The sequence below is a fragment of the Calonectris borealis genome, chromosome 4 (assembly GCF_964195595.1).
Source record: "Calonectris borealis chromosome 4, bCalBor7.hap1.2, whole genome shotgun sequence".
NCBI lineage: Eukaryota > Metazoa > Chordata > Aves > Procellariiformes > Procellariidae > Calonectris > Calonectris borealis.
In genome coordinates, this window is record NC_134315.1 from 70817140 (window position 1) to 70842271 (window position 25132).

The window sequence follows — 25132 nt, forward strand, 5'->3', positions numbered from 1 at the left end:
TCTCGTAGAGTAGATATCATAGTGTTGCCATACCTTGGGCATAGGCACATGCAAATCTCTGTGCTTGTCTGTTCCTGTTCCAGATGCTCTGTATGATGTCATCACCGTGGGAGCCCCGGCAGCCCATTTCCAAGGATTTAAGAATGGTGGTCTCCGAAAACTGCTGAGTAAATTTGAGGCGGAAAGACGAAAGTAAGTATTTTTGTAAACTGCCTGGGAAAATAACATTGAAGTTGCATTAAAATGTTATGAGCTCACTGAGTAACAAAACAGTTTACCCTGCTGAATGCATGGAAGATTAAAATCTAGTAGGACTGGACAAGGATGCATTCATAAAACACTTCCCTGCTTTGCTGGACTGCAAAATTGAAGCACAGTTTACTTATTTTGAACACAAACTCAAAGTTGTGAAATTTCCTTCCCATATTTCAGGACGCTTGAGGAATATCAGCTTGAAGACATGCTGTTCAGAATGAGATATCTCTTCGGTAATTCTTGTGCTAAGTGGAAAGTGGCTATAGACAAATTTTCAATAAAGAAACAGTAGCTTAAGGTAGCATCTTCATTTCTGACAGCCCTGGGCATATGTAAACAAAAAATATTTTTAGCACGCCTGTGAAGTAAATGAGAAACTACTCTTTTTCTTATTCTTCACAAAGCCAAAATGAGACTAAGCAAAGATAAAGGCCTTGATTAGGGTTTCAGTTTATTGCCATACTCAAATGCTTTGTTAACCACTGAACATGTACGGAAATGTGAGTTCCATATTTTACTAACTAAGAATTGGACGTATTTGTGTTTGTTGCTATGGCTGTTAAGAAGTTTCAAGCAGCCACAGCTGACACTGGCAGCACCCATAGTTGTGACTGCTCAAAGCTTGGACTAACTGTGCCAACCCCATGCAATCAGTGGCACAGCATTCGAAAGGGAATGCAGGAAGTACAGTATGTACGCTAATCTAAATCACCACAACGCTCCATAGAAAATGAATTCCAATATATTCAATGCTCAAAAAAGTTTCCTAGGTACAGTATCATAAAGAATAAAAGGAGAAATTATAAAAGTCTACTCTTGACTTCTAGGTTGACTACAAGTTGGCGTCAATGCTAAAACTGAACAAAACCCAGCAGATATATTTGCTTTGAAAACTGTATTATAATTATTTTTTCTGTTTGCACTGCATGGCATAAAACCCCTGTTAAATCTTCTAAACTCTTTCATTACCCTGGCCACCTCTGGTGACAAAAGTTGCCAATGAAACACTAATATCATTGATCACATGAATGGACTTTGTGTGAACAGTAGGTACCTATTCTGCTGTTGGCAGCCCGGTATAGGCAGCCTTATCCCCATGATATGAAGGCCTATGAAGTACATGCTCCCTGATGAAGGAAATGTCTGAAGACATTTCTTAAAGTATCTGCTACTTAACTACCCGATTAAAATAGTTGCAATAGTATTTAGTGGGTTTTTATTATATTTCATAAGAAGAAGTTGAAGTCATAAGTGATATAAAGAACTTTGCAGTTCCAGTGCTCACAGTGGTCAGCTTTCAGAAAATAAACCATGTCTCATTTGCACGGTCCTGCAGCATATCCACATTGGCAGAATGTGATTTCCCAAAACGGAGGATAGCTGTGAGGCAAACTTGAAATTATTATCTGTGATTTTTGTTCATTGGCGAAAAAAGGGAAAATGCCTTATAGAGAAGAAACTTAGTCTTAATCTTGAGTTCTTCCTGGGAGAACACATACTGCAGTATCTCGTGGGAATGAATAGACAATACCCTTGTTTCTTAGTTGCTCATAACAAGGGGAGAGGAGAAGGTGATGGGCTAGACTCCTTTCTTTGCATCCTGTGCAATGTTAGGTGTCAAAAGGCTAGGGTGGCAAAGGATACTCAGCGCAGCACAGCCTCTTCTCATTTTCATTCGCCCTTATTTCACTGACTCAGACCATATATACTGCTAGGTTGATAGAGGATTGTGTTCAGGAGCACTGGGTAAAGCTTTGTGCAGGTTTTATCAAGGCGTTTCATACCTATTTCCAAGTGCCTACACATCACCTTGTATTTGCCCTGCTGCTTAAACTTTTCTGCATCTCTCAGAAGCACCTGTATTTTGGTGACTTTTAAGGACAGGGTACTAGACCTTTACTCTGACAGTGCAGTTTTCTTTGTGTTTCTTTGTTCCCCTGGAAGAGCAAAAGTCTGTCTTTAGGATGACATAACTAGAGTAATTATGTTACTATCCTAAAAAAAGAGCCTGAGTCAGGCTAACAAGCTTAGGTTTGAGCACGCAAAACAGGGGACTGCAGTTTTTAGCGAATCACTTACCAGACCTGAGGAAAAGGTCGCTTAGTGTATGAGTTCCCATGAAGTAGAAAGGAAGAAACCTCCAAAATTCATCTTCCCTTCTATCTTTGAGGGCAGCTCAGAGAAAACTCCACATGGTTGGTTTTGGTTTTTTTTTTTTTTTTCTTCAACTAGAAGAACTTGTATGAGTCAAAAGACAGGAGAAAGCAAGCTCTGAATATGATCTCACTTATTTTGAATATTCAAGAGTGCGTCTACTTTAAATAGATACACAAAAGGACCATTCTCATTCTTACCACGGAGAAATTTCTTTCACTGTGGCAATGACAACTTTATTTTGTAGGCACCTGTTTGTTTAACTGCATGAGGATGCTTTGAGGACACATAGCATTTCCAGGGGCAGCTTTTACAATTTAAATTTTCTGTTTTACAATGGGAGCAGCGTTTCTGAAGATTTGGTTGAAGGAAGAAGTGGCACCTTGAGATATCAGTCAGAATATAAAATGAACAGAAAAAAATGCAGATTTAGCAGCTGTTTCCTCTAGGCTAACTGAGCTGAAGACCTAGAGGAAGATGTGGGAAGAGATTATTTCTGAAGCCAATCCCAGTAGCTTTCAAGACGTTGTTAGTGCACATGACAGAATGCCTTGCATGCCTTTGACCTTCAGGCTGATTATTAGAACAGTTTATTGAAATATTCAACAGTGTCAGCATAGCGCAAAATATTCCTTGCTCAAACCTATACTTGTGGAATTGACAGACAAGAGGAACTGTTAACTGGTAGCAAGGTTATATCCCACTTTGCAAGAGTGTAATTGTATTTGCAATTGCCAAATTAAAACAAGAGTGAAACATACGTTTCATGAAAGTTTATCAAACAGAACAATGTGGAAAATGTGTATCTGAAGATAGGTCTGGCATATTGTCTATTACATAGAATATACATTTTTGTGCAGACAAAAGAGGGGAAGGTATTGTATAATAATATTTATAAAAAATGCAGTATTTTTGCAATTCTTCTCTCATTTGTTACCACCAAGCAAGTCATATTAAAAGAAAAAAAAAAGGTGAATTTCTAAAAATACAATCTCAAATAAGAGGGAGAAAAGTTTTTCTTTCGGGTGAAAAACAAGACTTAGTGGTATGTGATCTGAACCCAATTCCCATTGCTTTATAACCCATTCACAATCTGTACTGTTCTTTATCTGCAACAAAGAGACAGATAAAAGGCTTTACCACTACAAACATCAGGCACGTCTAGAAGGCATGACTCTAGTGTGTCTGTCCCTTTAGTAGCTAGTAGTGAACTTCATAGGACCAGTAAGAACAATGGATGGGTTTTTTTAATCTTGTTTAGACATGATAGCATTTAAATTCAAATTATTGAAGTGTGATGATTAAGGTGTGCTAAATCATTGCAGAATATTAATTATCTGTGTATGATATACATTTATTTTAGAATTTCTTTTCATGATGCTCTATTGGTTTGTTCTTTTTATTTTTTCCTTCCTTATTTCTAGCTAAAAGAGAAAGTCAGTCAGTTGTTCAGATTCAGTCTTCTGTTGGCCTGCTAGTATAGATTACTTCTCCTTCCAGCAAATAGAAGGGCTTGTCTTCTCATCAGTCTAGATGGCACAGCAAATTATTATTTTTAGAGCTCTGTTGTGCAGGAACGTTTAAGGCAGACATTTTGTAAGTTATACCCATATAATGCCTCACTGCTTGAAATGTTCATAAATCACTTTCAAGGTACCCCAAGGACTTTTTTTCTTATTTAAAATGTAATTTGATGATCTGTGCTTTAGCCAAAACACATAGACTTATGATTACAAGATTTTTAATGCCCCAGTACTAACCATCAAGAAAAACAGAGGTGGCCCACAAGCTGCGTTAGGTGCTGTGATTCACTATGGTTTTGTACACCATTTCTAGCAAGTTCTTTAGAAACGATCCTGCTTTAAATTAGCACAAGCTTAAAGCTGGAATAGTACTGAAAAGGATTTTCTGTGGTGGTTTTTTTTTTTTTAAAGCCATAGTAATTTAATTTGGGTTTGAACTGTCTAAAAGGACCCTTTTTTGTTTGACGAGGCCTAGATTTTTGGTCAAGGTATGAGGTGTGCTCCTTCACTAACATACTTGTTACCAGAGATTTTATTAACACTGAGATCTTCAGGGTTCCTATTACCTGAGTTTCATAACCTTCGACCCATTTCCATTGTCTGAAGAACCTGAAATGGTACTGTTTCACAGAAAATCCCAGAGGTGTTGAAATAATAATGAATTGTGTTTGATCTAATTGTAATCTTTATTCTCGAAGGGAAACCACAGCATGCATAGCAGTTTTCACAGAGACGTTAATCTTTGCTCACTTTCCCTTTTATTGCGTCTGTGTGTGTGTGTGTATATATCTATGTGTGTGTGTGAGAGAAAGAGAGATTAGACTTCATGGAGATGAACGTTTTTCACTGACCATAAAATCAACGTATTAAGGTTGTTGGAAGTTTAGCTGAAAAACTGCCAAAGTTTGGGCTGTTAATTGAGATATAAAAATCTCATCATAGTATTTTCCAGCCGCTAGGCTCTCTGGACAGAATTGCCAGAAGCATTTCCTCCTTAAACAGGCGTAAAAGAAAGGGGACTGGGGCTGGAAAAAGAAGAGAAGGAGGAGTTGGGGGAGCTTTGCGTGTGAAGGTTAGAAAAGACCATATACTCTGGAGAGCAAGAAACTGTTCCAGATAGATGGACTCTAGGAGCGGAAGGAGGAGAGCGGATCCCTGACTTGGCCGTCCTTTCTTGTAACGCGCACTTCAGCAGGCTGCCAGGAAAAGGGTCCCCTGAAAGGCACCATTTAGACTCAGGCTGGTATTGAGGCACAATACCTTTTTTCTTCTGATAAGAACCATGCTCAGTTACCCTGCATAAGATTCTCCCCTATGTTAAAGGCTACTTGCATCTTTCCACCAATGTAAAGACATTTTGAAATTAATTTGAAGAACTGTGGAAGGCTTTCCCTAGGCATTCAACCTTCCTGACGTGAGTCTTCCTAGGAAGATTCACTATGAGATTCACCTATGCATCTGGCATCTGTCCTACCTAGGTCTCTAGGGGGCTGATGAAGGGCATCTTGACCTTTCCTTTCACTGAAACTCATGTCCCATTACCAGTTGATGTGGAGTTATTCCAGGGGTCAGTTAGGAATGAAGAGGAAATAGAAGAGCAGCAAGAGAAGCTCTGTGCATACAGCCTTAGCCATTGCTTCAAGATAAGGATTCATGAAGATTTGGACTTCATAAGTAAAGAAAGATTAGACAGAACTAATAACATAATTTCATTTTCTTCAGTATTCAAAGTTAGAATTTCCAAGTTTGCAAGGGAATCTTAAGGAAATAAAAAAAAATAATTCAAACTTCTGAACTCTCTCAGGCCTGTTTTCAAAGCCTCAGCACTGATCATATGGTTTAGTTTTATTTCCTGAGGCAGTGAATTGTCCTCAGGTTTTTTTTCTGTAATCAATTTATTTTTGATCATAACTTCCCACATTAGACAGAATACATGTGATGCATAAATAAGCCACTGAGTTGGTATCTTCAGTAATGTACACAAGCTCGAGGTTATCTGGGGGTAGATGTTCTTGCTGTGTATGCTTTAACTGTATTCTTGATGTTAATGTCTGTGGTTTTGACCGTGAAAAATGCGAGGTCAAATGTTCATTGTTGAAAGAATTTAACCCAGTCCCAGATGGTGACAATTTAACTCAGTCACACAAATTACTCAGTTAACAGCAGGAGTGGAGTTACTCGGAGTGTCATTAAAAATTAGACATTTAGCATATTGCAGTATTTATTCTCAGGCAAAAACTTTGTTAATTTAGAGTTAAAACTGCAGATGTAGTCAATGTAATATTTATTCAAATTACATGACAATGTCATTAAAGCAATTTTAAAACTGAGATGACCACTGGCAGTCATGTGTACATAGTTAATGATGGTGCCAATATATGGAAGTGATTAAGTATGATTTTATATGCTTAGTGAAAACTTTGAAAATTAACCCAGAAGACATTATTATAGACTTTTTCAAAGGGTACATGACTAATAATTTATTTTACATATCAAAGGTAGATTTTTGTAGTGCTGCTGATTTCCAGCACTGGACCTACCCATGTGGCCTTTGCCCTAATGCAAAAGTTTCTTCAGACTTGTAATTCCTTTCACCTAGTCTCTGCATTAGGACACCTGTAAAAAGTTTCTCTATATGTTCTATTGGTGGCTGCTTCTTTTAAGTAATACTACTTATATACCATAGCTATATGTGCCAGCAAGCTCTAAAACCAGTTATTTATAAGGAAACTAATTTCCAATTATAAGTTAATTGGAAGTAGTAATGTCTTTTCATGAATGGTAAGGCCACAGAAAATCTCAGGGTAATCTTAGATGCAACAGTGTTGAGACACAACAATTAGAAACTTCAGATACTCCCAAACATGTTGCTTCTGAAAAATAATTACTCACTTTCTTGAGGGGAGAGGGGAAGTTGCCCTCTAATTCTGAAAGAAACGGAATATTTGGAGTCATCTCGTGCTTTCTGGGGTTCAGGAAGTGTTAAAATTAGCCAAATAATGAGACCTGAGAGAACACTTCATTCTGAAGAAAGAGTCATTCTCTCTTCAAGATTTCCTTTATTTAAAAGCTATGATTGACTGTATTAGAATGAGACCTACCCACAGGTTTAGTATCTCTCTCCCCTCTTTCTTTTCTTATACCATTGTCTGTAGCTTTTCTGCTGCAACATTCACTGGAGCTTAGAGTTGTGGGAGATCAGTGAAAATGATCTGGGAATTAAAGGCTGAGGGGAATCCCAGAAAGGAGTATGTGCAGGGTAGGCTTGATAACAGTGTTAGCCAGATTCAGCCTGCAAAAAGGCTGTTTGATAAAGGGGGGGAGAAGCCTGAAGGGGAATTAGAGAAGATTATTCAGCGCTGTGAAGTATCAAGACTTTTAAGACTATGCCTTCACTACAATTAACATAGACTATTACTCTTTGTCCCTGCCCTGTCTACTGAGTCTGACAGCTTGAGAGTTGCAGTGAATACAGAGAGAGATCTGACTTTGGAAGTTCATTTCACTACCACTGTTGCCACCTTGAAGGCAAAGCGGTGGCCGTTTCCTCATTTCTCAGGTGGACAGGGATTTTTTTGCCCAATTCATTAGGAGAGGCAGTTTATACGATTGGTATTGTTGAAATACTCAGAATTCTGACCTGTGCACTCAGCAGTCTAGCAACCCACATAGTGGACTGCGAATTGGAGACGCGCAGTAATTTTGGTGTGGCTGGTAGCATGACTGATCATGGCAAACTTCGCTGTTCATCCTGACTGCCTCTGCAAAGAACTGTATCTAAAAATGGAGACATCAGTGAGAGACAGAAAAATAGGATGGGGTATTGTGGAATTTGGGACTGTAACTCAGCGAAGTATCTAAGCAAGAGGCTTAATTTTAAGACTGCTTGAATCTATCCTTGTTTACCAAAAGACTTAAGCCTTTTGAGTGTTATGGAAGTAACTTCATTTGGACTTCTGAATCTGTGTTGCGTATGTCCTTTATTGAATTAAATTTAATTTCTAATTTGTGGAAAACTAATGAGGAGAAACTGGAAGGGACATTAGAAGACACAAAGGGGAAAAGGGGGAGTGAAGAGATCTGGAAAAAGACTGGAATGAAAAGAAATGCGTGAAGTTCAAAGGATTTCAGGAGTGTCAAAATTCAGATCGTGATATGTGAAATTAAGAAAGAAATTAAATCAGTGGGGAAAGGGTGGAAGAGACTGAAGGATGTATGATGAAAAGACACAAGAAGGAAGAAGGGACATACATACAGATGCAACTGGGGAGTAGCATTTACATTGCTCTGGCATTGGTAATGTTCCAGGAGTTGCTTGGTTATGTTTTTTCCTGTGTTAACGTTACAGGTTAATCTGAAACTGCAAAAGATTTTTGTTAGTTTCTTTGAAAGACTGAAGCAGGGCTTTAAAAAGGGAAGGATTACGTACAAAAGTTTTAGGTGGGGAGATGTATGCTACAGCAAAGAACCAGCAGGTGTGTGCATGCTGTCTGAAATGGTTTTTTGGAATAATGGTATGGAAGAATATTGCATAATTAGTAAGTGTTGGGGGAAAAAACGAGGGATAGGAAAAGAAGTCATGCAAAAGAATTGCAGTAGTTTGTGAACAGTTAAAAGGAAAGTAGGAAGTTTGCAGTATGCATTTGTGTGGGTTTGTAGTAATTAACTCCCATACCCCATTTCTGTGTCTTTTCTTGCCAATTAGACACCTGGGTTTTTTTGGAAATAACTCTGGTTATCACCACTTCCTGGACGTCACTGATGCTAATCAAAACATAGTGTGGGCTGCTGATCAATTAAACATTAATGACTCATTTTGAAAGACTTAGTGAGGTAGTTAATAATGTGATGGGGAATTCAGTTGGAAAAATAAGGACCCTTACGCTCTTTGTGATTATTACCTGACTTGGTCAAACCTTTCGTTTCTCCAGAATTATACTTTTTAAAATAAATAAGTAAAAATCTGTTTTTTTTACGTTAAGATCAATCACTCAGAGGGATGATTAGGTTGAACAGTATACTACTTGGAGCGTTTGGTGGTGGGCAGTCCATTGTCCTCTACTGTTCAAGCAATGATTTGTTTTTACCCTTAAGGGAAGGAACATTTCAATTATATCAGTGAAGTTCAGGTATCTGTCATTTTTTTGCAAAACTAGTGGTAAGATTTTTAACACATTAAGCACTGTTATTAATAGCGGAAATGATTTTGACATTATGTGACTCTTTCTCTGTTACTACAGTACTGGATACCAGTGTATTTACTATTCACCTGAAAACACAGCCAAGGCAAAAGAAGTTCTCAGCAACATCAATCATCTACAACCTCTCATATCAAGCCATGCAGACCTGCTGCTTAATTCTGCAAGCCAGCATTCTCCAGACAGCTTGAAGAATTCTTTAAAGATGCTTTCAGAAAAAGTAAGATTCAAATCTTCACTGCAATGGAAAATGGCATAACCAAGTCTCTAACTGCTGGGTTTTTTTTCTGCATAAATTGACTTTCATAGCATCAGGAAATGTTAAATAAGCTCTGCTAAAATAAGCTTCAAAATGTTGCTATCAGAAAAAGAATATTATTTAGCATTTCTGTAGGCTTTCCATGTAGAAAATTAATGAAATCTATAAAGTTTGTCTTTATTTGAAAGTCTAATTAATTTAGTTTCATGTGTCTTTATTATCCTCTAGTGGCCACATACTGGGGTTTATCAAAAACAGATTATTGTAAGTAATTTTGTGGTATGATAAACCGTTATTTTATTTCTATTTCTGTGATACTTCAAACTACTGCTTGTGGGAGGTAGTTCAAGCCAGGTTTGTGCATAAGGTTTAGAATAATAGCGTGATCAGAAATGGTGATGCAGTCTGGAAGGAGAAGCTAGGAACTTGGCGCCAGGAGGTCTCAAATTTTAATCCTCTCTGTCCTATTAAATTCCTCTGTAGCTGTAGGCTCTTCCTCATCTTGGTTTCTTTAGTTCTAAATTAAGGAAGATAATATTTTCCACCTGTCTCACAGAGTGATATTGGAGATTAGCTGAAGTCTGAAGTACTTTAAAGCATATGTTATCCTATAAAAATATTAAGCACTATAGCTCTGACCAGAGGGGTTGAGAAAAGTTTCCCATCGCTTCATGGGCCATACCTTCTGTAATGTGATCTCAGTATGGCTTAATAACACTATCAATAACCATTTCCATATATCTTCAGCTATTGGGAAGTGGCAACCCCCGTGCTCTGTTGAGCACTATTATCCCAGCAGTACATCGTTCAATGGGAGAGTTTCAAATCTGAATATTGAGCTCAGCCACATGCTGTGAAGGCATTGCATTGGAGCCACGGGGGAGATAAACGTTGCTCTCGGTTACAGATGTGTAAATCCACAGTAACTCTGAGAACACTGGAGTTGCTGTGAATGTCAGGGATATGTAGAAAAGTAGAATTCAGCCTGGAAATGAAAGGGAGGAATTTAGGAGAGTGGGGGTTGTGGCAATGATAGTGTACCTTTCCATGTAGTATTGAAGAGGCCATTTCTAGCTGCCCATAGAAAAAGTGAAGCGGCTCTGTTAGCAGTTAGTTCGAAGAAACATGCATGCATAAGTAAAGCAGATCAACAAAAAAGTGCTTGTTCTGAAGCTTCAAGACCTGATTGCTAAGGAATTTGTATGTTAGCTGTAGCGATTTGCTTTGCTTTCCCCACTGTTGCCTGTTTGGCAGGAGGTGGCTGCAGGCAGCTGTGATGCTAACCCACTGTTTGAACCAGTTGGGTTTAGTTCAATGGCCTGCTGGAGAGTCCGACTACAGAAAAGGGCCAAAAAAGGCAATCCACTCAGTTTGGAAAAGTCACGGGTATTTTAAATTTATAGCTGGTGATTTAGTTGTATATGTTCATATCAACTTTTCAGGGCCAGGATTAAATTGCTGGTTAGTGTATGAGCACAGGTTCCCAGAAGCGGAAGCAGGAGTCTCACCCGACGTAGTCCACCTGACAGCCCATATCTAGCCGCCTCCTTTTGTTTGGAAGAGATGAATTCCAGTTGTCTGAACAACTGCTGCATGAACGGTTGAATTCCCGAATTCTCTGTCTATTCCCAAATTTACTCTGAGGAGGAGACGATAATTGAGAAAGAGTGGGGCCATTGCTGAGGAAGTTAGTGTGGAGGGACAGCTGCTTGTAAAGAAGGGAAGAGAGTTGGAGAGGAAAAGAAAGACCAAGAAAAAACTTCAGGGAAGGGCTATATTAAGTTTCAAAAACCCAAATTGAGTAAACCCACACGGTGCTGCAATTAGATCCCTCATGGTTAATACAAAGCATCATCTCGATATCCTGAGATAACCTATCTCTATAATCCGATACAGTGTGGGAGAACCAAGACTAACAGACTGCCCCTGGTTATATTTGAGGTAGGCTGGCATACTCTTCTGGATAGGATTACATCATGCCTAGTTGTATTCTTGAGGCATATGAGGTGCTTCTGCTCTCCCACCTTTTGTATAATTTTTGTATGTAAAAAAGAAATGTTCTCTTACATTTTAACTTGATAGAAATTTAGAAATTAAACAGCTGTTTGAAGAAGTCGTAAAAATGATTTGCCTGGTGATTAAATTCCTCCAGTTTATTAAAAAGCATATCACTTCTTATTTTAAGATAATGTTAAGCTTGATATATAGACTAATTCTTTCTAAAAACATTAGGTAGCAGTCAGTATATCTGAGCTATCAGTTATGTGAATTACTGTTAGGTATTTGTGTTAGAAATGGAAGGACCGGCTGCCTGCATTGAAAGTGGAAAATTAAATCAAATAATTCCACTGCTGTTTCATAAATTGAGCTTATTTTCTCATATTAAGCATGGTTTTACTTCTCCATATATGATTTGCAATTTACTGTAGTATTTTCCTGAGACTAACCTTTTATCAACACTTTCAGTTAATTGATTAAGGAAGCCTTTAGCTGTCGACAAGTGTATCAGTATTTGCAGCTTGCAGAAGGCTTGATAAATTCATTTTCCAGCTATGCCTATCTTCATTTGCAGAAATATTCTTTAGTCAAGTATCTAAAAGAATTTGCAAAGTTTTCATTTCTTTGTATAGACTCGTTTTGTGATTTCAATACAATTTTATAAATAGTGATGTTCTGCAAATTTAGCTGTACTGAGCTGTAAGAAAATGTAGTTAAAATGTAGATTGTTGTTAAACCAATGGAATCCTTGAATGGAATTTAATTACAGAAGCATTTTACTCTCTATATGAAAAAATGGAGCTTTGTTTCCATGCCAGTTTGCTTTTTAAAATGAATTTTCCCTATAAAGTATTTGTATTAAATTAAATTACTTAAACTTTTCAGATAGTTACCTAACATACATTCCAATCATAGTGGGCATTGCTTCCTTACTTACAATTTTCTGAAACCTAAAGCTTTTTTGAGTCTACCATGCCTGATGCAGAGACCTGAAATGATCTCAAGCAGACCTTGGCAGGGAGGGGAGGTACAAAACCTCAGCAAAACCATGATGTTGTCATTTCTAAGGACAGACAAGTGAAGTAGTTTGGACTCTCTTGATGGGGAACTGTAGAACAGTCTTGAAGAGGAGCTCTGCTGTTACCGTGCAAGAAAAGACAGCTCCGCAAGTCTCACTTTGCCTCTTTATAGAAGAATGGTAGGGTTTACTAACAATATTCCCCAAAGACTACGTATTCTCTGAGCATGCACCACGTGAAGGTTGGAAATGGAGAAAGCTGAAATTGTCCAACAGTGCAGTTCAGGACTACCATGAGGCAGTCCTGAGGGTACATGTAAGAAAACTGTCTCTGTTTAAGCACCCTTTCCCTCAGGCACCAAGTTAGTAAGGAGGAGCCAGAATGGGTCTGGTAAAATTGCCAGGGAGATGAATAGTGTTGCCAAGCCTAATCACTGAAGAATCCCAAATCAGGTCTGAAAGAAGTCCTGATGTTGGTTTAAGAAATCAGAAGTTAGCTTAGCTATCCCTAAGGTTCTTATTTTTTAAGACTTTTGAGTTTTATTTGCAGCAAATTTTCAGCCTTTCTATGTGCAACCATTAAAGATCAAAAATACCTTTTTCCTAAACATAGTGAAAATGGTAAAAAGCAGAAACTTCTCAAGCAGGTACCTAACCCAGCAGTTGGAGCTTTAAGAAAACCATCCATTATTTAGAGCATTATGGTCTAAATGTCAGTGAACTTTTGAGGGGGTATTGAGGCAGAAAAGCAAGAAAATCAGTTGAGTAGGAGTAGAGGCATACAAAAGGGGGAGCAAGTACTAGCAAAAAGGGATGGGATAAGACTTAGAAGTAAGAAGTGCAGAAGCTGGGAGAAAGAGTTGCTTAGGAAGATAGATGCTGACACTTGAAACTTGTTTGGCTTGGGGTTTTTTGCTACTTCTCCTCCAGGTTTTGCATAAGAAGTGTGAAAGGGCTGAACGAAGCTTGGCCGGGCAACCTTTATTTCTAGCATTTCCTAGCTTTGTGTGACTGCTTGTTCAGGCTGGTTGCTCTCACTCTTATCTACATACTTTTCCGCATGCCTGTTTAATTAAGATTGTGTGCACAAAGGCAGTTCAGCATCTAAATCTGCACATGACAATCCACTATGTTCTGGGTAAATAGGAAGGCAGCTAAACCCCACTGACCCGGGATAAATAAGTTCAGGTAATTGTGCTGTGAAAGAAATGCCAAGCAGTGTTTCATCATCACCTGTGAACCTGGGCTTCTGGCCGGGGAGAGGAGCTAGAGCAGCCGGGGTGGGATGTGGTGTAGCGACAGGGTGCGTGCTCTCCCCGCTCCGACAGATGAACCCTGTTGAATGATGTTGTAGTAACCCAAATTGTGACTCTCCCCAGCTGTCTGTCACCGCGGCTTTGCTAGTGGTTACCAGCCTGTAGTGAAAGGGGACGTGTCCTGGCACCTCACTCTCTCCTGTTCAGTAAGTGGCGTCAGCTGATGGAGCGAATAGGCCAGCCTCCGAAATAAGAGGAGTAGCGGAGGTAGGGCCACATGTTGTGTGTGACGGCAGGAGGTGGGCATGTGTGGCAGACTGGTGGCATCAGCAAGCGCTGTTGGATGGAGACAGAGTCTAGAGATGCTAAAGACCATATGCAGAAAGCATTTTCCTTTTCTTGTTGGGGTGGAAGGGAGATAAATAATGCAGGGAGGTTGGAGATTTTAAAAAATATGGTAAACTTGCAGCTGTTGCAGTCAACAAGAAGGATTTAGAAAAATGATGCGGTGATTGAATAACATCTTCAGAGAGTCTGGACAAACTACTTCAAGGTTTCCTTTCTTTAAAAATAAATAAAATAAAGGTAGAAATCAGGTGTCATCACCTGCCCTGATATCTGGGTTGACACCTACACGTAGCAAAATTTCTCTCTGAAACACTGCTCTTGCAGATACTGCAATCTCAGCAACGTAGAGTGGTGTGTTTTTATTTAAGATGATCCTTAAATTTGTTAATCACGTTTTATCTGACATTTATTCGGAAATTATTGAGCTGTGGTTGATTACTCTTGGAACTGGTTCTTGTAGAGGCTCGTCTCTGCAGGCAAAATTTGGAACTCCAATAAAATAGGATTGTGTGAAAAGATGATGATCTCTATGGCAGATACTGTACTTCTGTGTTAATCCTTAGAACAATGGGATTGTAGAATGTGATGATGTCCCAAAAACCCTTGAATTTTTCCTCGTCGTTTATTGGTCTATTTTGTTTTCTGCCTCTTAGGCTGGCCTGAAACAAATATTCATTCTGCCTAAGGGTAATTCAGTGTTATAATAGCTATGTTGCAGTATTGCATTCTTTGGTCTAACCTGTTCGTTCAATTATTTTTTTTTCTAGACAGAGTTATTTGTGCATGCATTTAAGGATCAGCTGGTCAGAAGTGCCCTTTTAGCACTATACACAGCCCGCCCTGGCTGTGTCCTCAAGAAACCAGCTGTGCCTAGAAACAGTGCAGAAGAGGGGGGTGATTTACAGCATCAGGATCATCCTTCTCAGCTTAAAAGACAGGACTCTATACCCCATCATTCTGAATATGATGAGGAAGAGTGGGTAAGTAGTCAGAAACTCTTGGTTGGTATTCAATCCGAAACCCTACAAATCAGCATAAACAAATACAAGCCCTAAGTGTCCTTGTCACATGTTATTGGGCGGGGGAAGGAGTGCAAAACTGTGAAGTAATATTTTTCAGATGCATTGTGTATTTTGAAACTAACTTGAAAGAATTTTCCTAAGTACAGTGTGCTTCTGTGTGACTGCTTGGTTGTGCATGTAAGTGAGGATGATGAATATCTTCTTGCCCAGACAGGAAAATAGTCTTTCTTTGCTCTTACTCGAGTTCTTTTTGCTAGTTAGGGAGATTTAAGGAGACTGGAACAACATATACTATTATAAGGGAAAATTCTTTTTTTTTTTTTTTTTTTACTTCCCCCCCCCAAGACCGAATATAAATAGTTCAAATACACATGAATTAACCCTCAGCAAAACAGAGCTGTTTTCCCTTAGACTCTGTTCTTAGAGGATGTCTGAGATTGCATAAAAGAATTAAACATGGCTTTCATATTTTAACATTCTTAGCATATCTTTCAAAGATTTGTATTATTTATATGGCTGAGATTTTGTAAATTAATTATTTTGGTGGATGTGTTCATAATAGATCTGCTTCTTTGTTATATATTCCCTAAACTCAAGTTATTTTTATTCAGTTCAGGCTCATACTTTCAGTTCATCACTGTATTCTCATAAATATAAAGGATGCCAGCATATTAATCTCTATTGTAAATAATTAATAGCTTGTGTGAGCTACAGTACTTACACCTGGACTGTAATTTTTATCCATACCACAAACAAGGGAAGAAGAATATATTTCTTCTAGAGAAAAGACTATTATCTCCAACCCCATGCATTAAGTAGTCATGAGATTTAAACAATAAATAACTAACTCATTCTTCTATTTGTCTTCTGGTTCTAGAGCCTTGAATTCACTTTTTCATGTTTTCTCAACAACTTGAGGGGCTGGAATGGTTCTTCTTTCCTTGAAGTGAAAGCCAAAATGTTTGTTTCCAGCTGTTGAAACATTCAGAAAAATAAATATCACAATAGATTTGATAAAAGGGAGAAATTTTGCATTGGAAAAATGACATTTTTGTGCAAGTTGTATTTTAATTTAGTACTTCCGTCTCTGCAGAGAAGCTAGCTTTACTGTATGTCATTATTAATTTTTTTTTTTTTAATTTATTTCTGCCAGGTGCTTGGGCCTCATCTGTTAAAACATATAAGCGCATTAGTTTAAAGTGTATCTATTTGTTCTGCTGAATTAGTAAGATTACCTGCTTGATTAAAATTAAGTATATCTTTAAGTATTTTCTGAGTTAAACTGAGTCAGAGTCACTGTCAAACTTGAGACAGTATAAATCTTAGAGAAATTTTATTTTTCTAAATTGGAAAGATTAGGTTTCCGTTATTTTTCAGTTCTTTCTGTCAATGAAGGTAATGAATAATGCTAATTTTAATGATCAAATTGTCATTAGCATGATGAAAAGAGAAAGAATAAATGCATGTAAAATTTGAAAAAACTTAATCTACTCTGAAAGTCAACTATAAAGGAAAAAAACTTTGAGATACATTGCTTTGTATGCAGTACGATATCCTCCTTTGTTGTTTCCCCCCCCCCACACACTGTTATCAAGCACTAGAGTTGCGTTTTACAATCGGAATTTCAATTTTAGTTTCACCCGAGATCTAAACCAGAGATGTCCAACAACTCTTTAAGCTGACCCTGTTCCATCCACTTCCAATGACTGCATTACCTTACGACCATCACGAAAGTGAATTCAAGGCAGTGTTTGAAAACTACGTGAGATCCACCCTCTTTCCTTGGTGGGATCCACCCTTACTTTTAAGGAATAATCCCAGTTTCTTAACTGGGCAAGGTGCTCTTTCACTGAGTGACCAGTGTTTTCCAAAAAGCCGCCTTCTCAATTGCAATGCTGTGTTGCACCTCTCTTCTTTGATACCAAGTACAAATATTCATGCCAGAGTAGCTGACAGCAGTATGGATTGAGCTATTTATATTGGTGCACTGCACGTAGGCAGTAGTAAAGCATTACTGTTGAAGGAAAAATATTTAACTTGAGAATTTTAGATTGCCTCTGGGTAGATATTCTCTTCTCTTGCCAGCTGCTTCTGCTATCCTAGAACCTCCCTGCAACAGAGAAAAAAGCATGTTGTCATGAATAATACAAGAAGAGGTGGGCACCTTGCCACTTGGAGCTGTTTCTGCTCTACATTTCTGACTGACTACTTAACATGGTTGGAGCTACAAAGAACAGATAAAATGGCATTTCCAATAAGTTGTGTACAAATACTGACATGGTACTCAGGCATGGGTCTGAAATACTGACCTGTGTATGATATATTCCATTCCAAAGCACTGTCACATCCCAAGAGGGTGTTAATCGTGCACATTTAGTTAAGATATTTGCTTTATCTATGAGCATACCTCAAAAGGACCTTAAGGTAATATATGGCTATCAACCCACATGAAGGAGACACAGTATCTTCAGGGCACTGGGGAATGCAGTTGCTGTGTCATACTTGGCACAAGTAAAGCATGCAACTGTAGTGGTGTGTATGGAAGGACGAGAGATTACTGAGGAGCTCTGTAGTGAATTTAGAAAGCTTGAGAATCCTTTAAAAACAGAAAGACAGCCTCTGGGACTCCACCGGCCGGCAGTGCTTAGGAGGAAGACATCCAGTCAGGTGCAATGACAGGAAAATAGTTTCCACTCCTGCTCTCTGAAATGAGGGAGTTGAATTGCCTTTTTGTGATAGTTTCAGAGCCGGTGGAAATGAATTACATTTTTTGAGTTGGGTGGATGAAGGAGAATTATTTTACAGGTTCATTTTTAAATGTCCTAAGAAAAGTGCCCAGCTTTCCACGGAGATCATTATGAGCATGCATGCACGCCTGCCAGTGCCACAGCAGAGGCGGCAAGAGAAGTGCGACTATGGCCATTTCTAACTACTAACACCTAACTACATGTGCTGGGACTCCTTAATGTCCCAAATGGCTTCTGAAATTTGGAAGAAGTAGATGATGTCAATGTGCCGTTGCCTCGTCCCAGTCTGCCTTGTCCCAACGGGGTCAAGCCCTGCTAGAGATTTCCACTTTCGCTGTCATTGGCTTGACTTTTGAGCTTAAAGAAGCAGCAATGACAGGGAGCCAGAGACCTTGTTTCTCTTCTTCTTTCACACTGCAAATACACTTGCCATCCAGTTAGTTCCATAGCAGCTGATGGGAAAACTGGTATTGGGGGAGAAGCATCCTGCTTAGGAATCTAGGGTCTCAGTACTTCGGTGTATCAAGAAATAAGACTTATTTTCTTCTTATCCCTCACTTCACGCAGAGGGCTTATAAGAATGCTTACTTGAGAGGCTGTGGGTGTATTTTGTCCTTTAACCTGGCACATGCTGCAAAATGATCACTTGTGAGGTAGTTCTTAGGCAAATTGAAAATAGACCACTTAAGAAGGTGAAAGGTAGGTGGAAGGTGCGCTACGCTACAGGAAAACATTACGGGATTAGTAAGGGATGACAAAGAATGTGAAATGGATGGATTTCTTCTCACGGAGAATTATAGGGAGTCACTTGATTTTCATTGATTGGGAACTGCATTTTTACTCGAGAATTGTTCTTACCGAACTGCAGAATTTCAGCAGCCCTCTTGGAAAAATGTGCCCATCTTCGGTGCAGACAGAGTAATGTTGCAATGAACAGTAGACACATCTGTTTTTTTCTGTCTGCCTATAACGATAGCTTCTAATCCTAGGAACCTCCTATGTGGAGAAAGAGCTGTGGGCCAGGCCCTTGCTCCCTCTGTCTTACTTGCCCATATGTAAAAAGACCAGATATATGGTAATAAAAGTGAGGTTTCTGTCAACAGATGTTTATGAATTTTGCTTCTAAACCCTCGGGGAATGTTTGTGTGAATATTGTATAGACATCATCTCAATGCTGGGTTAATAGTTGGTTTAAAAAGAGAAAAGTGTTCTTTCCGAAATGAAACAAGGGCTCGTATTTGTGTTGCTTGTGCAATTACTCCAGACGCTCATTAAGAGCTTAACACTCTTTGTGTTGGGATTAAGCTCCCCTAGCAGAGGGAGGAAAGGGAAATTACGTTCCTGCAGCCACACTGAGCAACTTGAGTTCATATACCTCAGCAACTTCAGTGAACAGACAGACTGAGGTTCCCTGCTACTCTCTGGGAAAACTTGCAGCTATTTGGGGCCAGAGTTTTACTATTTGCAGTATTTTGTTGGTCTTCACAGAATCCTTCTCCCAAAAATAATGCTTTTGGGTGGTGGAAATCAGTGATTTCACCCATATTCTAAATGTTTGTCAGGAACGCTTGAGGTACATACAGGATGAAACTTTTGAAGGAATCTATATCTGTCCTCTGTCTTTGGCTTTAAATTGTATCTACACATATAAATATCAGATAGTCACGTGTCTAATGGTTTGTTTCATGCATACAGGTGCAGATATTTCCACTTGTTGCATTGTACATGCAGTACCTAAAAAAAAAATAATAATTTGTGGATTAAATGCAGTTTTGCATGAGAGTGACCAGCTTCTTACCTCTTGTAAATCAACAATGCCTTTCTCATAGTACAGTTAAGGCATGGGTTTATCTAGGGAGAGAATCAAACCATAGTTTCTACATCCACCTATAACACTAGATGCTCACACCTCTGTAGGCAGCCCTATAAGATCTTTCCAGGAATCAGGTTTGGGGAGCTGGAGGAGAGGATATGTGGTGGTGGTCAGATTCAGCAAGTACCTGCTCCTGTCTGCAGGCCCAGGTCACGTCCCTCAGGGCAGGATGCCCACTTGTCACAGGCTGTGCCCTCGAGTGGGGGGAACAGGGAAAGATCAGATCCCTCTAGTCAGGACAATGGCCTAAGTAGTGTGGCATGTAATCAAAAATAAATCTTAGATTACATGTTTGCCTTAATAGTAGTTCTAACTTTGCCTTCACCCAACTTCCAAGTGTTACCATTTATATGGAACTATGGTATTTCTCCGAGTTTTCAGTTTTCTTTATCCTTTTCTCCTGTTGTCTTTTGCAACTCCATTTTTACGCCTCAAGGCCTGACATACACATAATGCTTCTGGCTATTATATCATAAAGTAGAAAAAAGAGTGATATTATCTTCCCATTTTTAACTCTCAAGCAAATTCTGGTTGCTCTGCATTAGTTTCAGAATGACTCAGCATTAAAACATGTACATGGGGGCTTTTTTGTGGGTTTGTTATGTTTTGGTTTTAGGCTGATTGCTAGCCTTGTGTACAGCCTCATTTCTTGTACAGCTTGGTTTTTTTCCTTTTTCTTATTCAGCCTCACAAAGTAGGTGCAAGATCTTCGATTTCTGCAGCATCCAGCACCTGAAGGACCCTTCCTGTATCTCTGTTCCCTAACAGCTCTTTCTTTCACTCCACATCATCTCTTTTGTTCACTGCTTGTACAGAATTTCTTCGATCACTCTATTACTTCTGTAATTCTCATATTTATTATAAACTCAGTTAAGTGTTTGCAGTTTGTGTGAGAGGTGAAGAACGAAATTGAAATTGTGTTACCTAATAAACATATCGTGACAGCAAGTTTCTAATTCTAGTCCTTTAATTTTATATTTGCTTTAACAGAGTAACTGATGTGATAAAATACAGGGTATGTAAAATTATCAAAAAGAGGTTGTCGAGTACCGTGGCAAAACTGGCAGTTGCATGCAAGATTTGATTTGGCAAGGTTTTGAATATATATGCTCTTACTGTAGTATTTCAAATAGACAAACTGCTCGGTTCCTTGTGATTGGACCTGAAACTTCGCATGCATTTTCATGTAGAGTTTGAAGCGCACGTGTTTTCCAGTGTCTAAAAAACCCAAACAGCTTCAGTTCAGTCATTTACACTGCAAGAAAAAATGCCATGAAAAAGGCTTAAGTTGGTAGTAGGCTGAAGAATGAGAGAAATGATAATATGCTGACACCTCATATTTCTTTTAGTAGTAATACTTCTAGTAATTTGCACGTCTCTGTCTCCACTTCAAGGTGTTCCTAAGAAGTTAGTATTGTCTCTTTTTTTTCTTCTTCAGTAATGTGCACTGATAATTATGCTCTTTTCAGGACAGGGTGTGGGCCAATGTGGGAAAGAGTTTAAACTGCGTTATTGCCATGGTGGACAGACTACTTGAAAAGGAGAACATCAACAACATTGAAGACGGTGAAAATGATCCTTCAGCAGCAGATTGCAAGGTGTTGCATACAGGTGGTAAGCAACCTTTTTTTTTTTTTTAAATCATTGGCTAGAGTAAGTAAAAATGGAAAAAGTCAGAGAAAAATGATAGAGAGAAGAGTCAATAGTATCTTTGATGAGAGTGCTGATAGCAAGGTTTTGCACAGTTGTAGCCTTGAATGATTGAAGGCTATTTATCAAATTACAGCTCCATTGTGTGCTCAAACTGCTTGCCGTGCTCAATTTTTGTGCTACAATGGAAACCTTTTGAAACCACAATGTTTTCCTTTGAAGGCTGATGTAGTTTAATTTATTTCAGATTTTACTTGAATGTACCATTTTAAGAAAAAAAATTGGAGTGTGTCTTACCCCATAGGAAACTTGTAAGGAAAGGTGAACATTCTGTTTCAGTGTCATTCTCCTGCAAACCCTTCCACTTTTCTGAAGTGATGTACTGATTTTTGTTTTCTGATTTGCTAAAATTCATTTTTCCCTGAATACTGTTGTCAATCTGTGTCAATACTGAAGGCTGATAGAGTGATTCCATGAGATGATGCGAAGAAAACTTTGTCCACAGCACATCCTTGTCACCAAATCTTCTGATCTTCTCTTATGGCTACATTCCTTGTTGCTTTCTCTAAGCATAGAGTAGATCTGCTTCATAAGCCTGATGAGACTTTCTGATGTGCAAGTGTGTTGCAACAAATGAAACAGCTTCTGAGTGATAATGGTGGTAGTCCAAATATAAGGAAATCAGAACCAACCCTTGTGCCACTCTTCAGTTAAAAAACCAACCAAACAAACAAAAAAAACCCACAAAACAACAAAGCCTCCGCAACCACTTTATGTTATGGAGCTTTGTATACTTTTGGCTTTTTTTTCTTTTTTAAATTGTGCATTTTATGCTATATTTTCCTTTACGTGTTCCCCCCCTCCCCGATTTTAATGACATACTTTTATATCAAGGGTTTTAAAGTTATTAGAACTCATTTGTAATTTCTTTCTTACATAACAAGAACTAAAACTATTTTTTCAGCAGTATATCATTTTTGTAGTACTGGTGAGTTTCATGCAATAGATTTTGGTTGTAGTATTGATTTTTAATGCAGCTGCAACGGCAGCATTTTTACCAGTATGAGAGATTTGTGCTGGCATCCTGGAATTCTTGTTTTCAGTGCCAGATGTGTTGCTCTTGTTTTTGTATGAATAGTCCAGAGACCAGGGTATTTCTTATCCGTTTGCTTCTCTTGAGCTTCTGTCTACCAGGCAAGTATCCCTATAACGTTAGAGAGATTGATGATATCATCTTTGTTCTCTAGTGTAGGCTTGCAGGTGCAAAGTATCAACACAGTTAGCTTTCTACATTTTTCAGACCTTTTTCAGATAAGAAGGTACAAATATGCAACAGTGAGGTAGGTGTAGTTGTCAACTTGAAAGATTCTTTCAAAAGTGAACCCAAGCATGCTGATTTTGATTAAAAGAACAAAATTGAATATTTGCTGTTGTGCCTAACTCCCTTCTCTTCCCCCTGGTGCTAACAAGCTTTTCTGCTGTTGTTAGCAGAAATCCAGTATGTCTATTAGAAATGTTTTTCAGGTAAAGTAGTAATATGCTTTCACTCAAACTTCCCCCAAGTTACTGCAGTGCATTTGTTGTATGTATACATAGACACGCACGTACTGGTTTTTATCTGTATTCCATAGTTATGGAACAAAACTTCAGATTTCCCCCTCCCTCCCTGGTCTGAAAAAAAGTCATGATTTAGGATAATTCTTCTTGGATGCTTTCTGACATGCTTAGCAACATGAATGTTTACAGATTTTCCTTCACTCTCTTCAACCCCCCTTGAACACGTCCTGTTATTCTGTATAAGCCATGAAATGTATTTAACCAGTCCATTTGAGTCTTTGTAATTATAAAACAGTGTGCTTTTAGCTTTGATTCAGGCTCAAGACCCTACGCAGGCAAATGAAACACCGGTTAGAGCTTTTAGCTCACAAAGCCAAAAAAACTTAAAAGTTACTTCTTTTTAAGTACTATAATAAGCAGTCATCAAGTAGAATGAAAGGTACCTCTTGCTAGGCATTAATGGTAATTGTAATGGTTAGAAAATTATAGATGTGTTTCACTCAGCTCAGGAGTCGTCGTCCGGAGCTGACAGGCCAAGGGCACAAAAAATATCAAGATGTTATGGCACAGAATAAATTCTTCCTTTTTTCCCTCATTTCAGGGCCTTCCTTATTTCTCTTGAATCAGTACAAGTGCCCTTCTGTGAGAGCAGAGTCCGTGCTTCTGTTGAGTTGTACTGACTGTCCTGCAACACCCCATCACATGGAAACTGCAGGAGATTTGTGGGCCAGATCGCTTTGTTTTCATGTTCTGCTTTTTGAGGAAGACATCATTTCCTAATGATGCTTTCATGAGAGCATCGTGCAGTGTCTTTGACAGCTTATAGCACTTTCAAGGTCATGTAGAAATGGAGACGTTATAAAATTGCTTTCTTTTATAGGACTTACTTAAAAGATGGAGCTTTCTGAAGAACCATCTAGGTGTGTGCCAAAGTTGGTTGCCTAATGGTTTTCAAAACCATTGCCTTTGGGGCCAGAATTTTTCATGCTTGACTTCTCTATGAGTGTGTCATTTTATATGTTTGTTTTTTCTCTGCACCTCCCTCTCTTAAGTTTGACATGAAGCCCTGAGGATGCACTGTGAAGCACCTACATAGAGGCTGAGATTCTAAGTTTAGGGTTATAAATTCTGCCTTAATTCTGCTCCATTTTATATTTGAAGCCTGGTTGTACGGGTTCATAAGTTTTTCCTAGATATAAAATCATACTGTGTTTATGCCCATAGATACGTTTCTAAAATTACAGAATTTTATGCTACATACAATTCACAAACATTACATATGTGAAAGGCTTGACATATCTTGTGATTATATATTATACCGTAATTTGAGCATAATGTATTTCATTAACTCTGCGAATGTATGGGCACAGATAGATCTTTGAGTCTGAAACTGCTTCAGTGCTGGAGTTGATCCTAAGAAAATTTATGCTGCTATTTGTAAGACAAATGGGGAATACCCAGGATTTTGACCAAAAGATTGCAAAGTATGCCTTAAAGTATGGGATGAAACGTTTGCTTATGTTAGTGAACCTGACTGTTTTAATACAGTTTTTTTTCCTAGCATACACCAATGAAAAAGGTGTCAAAGAATGCACACATGTTCATTTTAGATGCTAGGAAATGTTATGACAATAATTTGATGGTTTTGAGCAATAGCATATTCCTATAACTATAGATGTTGTCATAACATATATTCAGAGCTTCCTAAGATAGGTTTATATTTGCAGTCTCAGTGTTGACATCATGTGATCTTATTCTTTTTTTCCCAACATACTTATATTTATTGTACGGGATCTTTGTAATCAGAAATATCGGTGGCACCTTTTTCTTCTACTTACCTTTCAACATGAATTATACCTTCCTTAACCTAACTTTTCATGCAGCCTGACCTTTGAGTGTATTCTTAAGACTCAATTTGAGTTATCAGTTACCAAGGTAACATGCTATGGTTTCATCAGTTGCAGGATTATGATTTCTCTGCAGGATAAATCAGGAAGAGTAGATGGATTTCAAGAGGGTTTTTTTTTTTGTACTTTTAACTCTAGGCCGGTTTGCCTTGGAGAACTAATTGACAACATTAAATTCTTTTTATTTTTTCCTTTTCATTTTCCATGGGAGTCAGAATGTGAAAGCCTGTCCTGCAGCATCAGAGGTGCCAGTGAAACACAGTAGTTTGCTCTTATGCTTGCGCAGCCCCTGACAGATCTCCGTGTTTAGCTGTGCTGCTAAAAGAGGCTGTTGTTTCCATCTGCTCCTTGTACCAGAACTATCACC

The 25132-nt window shown here is 38.5% G+C and overlaps 1 protein-coding gene across 4 annotated transcripts in view; it reads left to right on the forward strand.

Moving 5' to 3' along the window:
* INPP4B (inositol polyphosphate-4-phosphatase type II B) overlaps positions 1–25132 on the forward strand; it is a 294823-nt gene that overhangs the window by 207136 nt on the left and 62555 nt on the right. For all 4 annotated transcript variants that reach the window (XM_075150076.1, XM_075150074.1, XM_075150077.1 and 1 more), the window contains 4 exons: positions 84–192; positions 9173–9350; positions 14777–14989; positions 21121–21265. In XM_075150076.1, coding sequence (XP_075006177.1) covers positions 84–192; positions 9173–9350; positions 14777–14989; positions 21121–21265 — 645 coding nt within the window. The remainder of the gene's footprint in view (positions 1–83; positions 193–9172; positions 9351–14776; positions 14990–21120; positions 21266–25132) is intronic.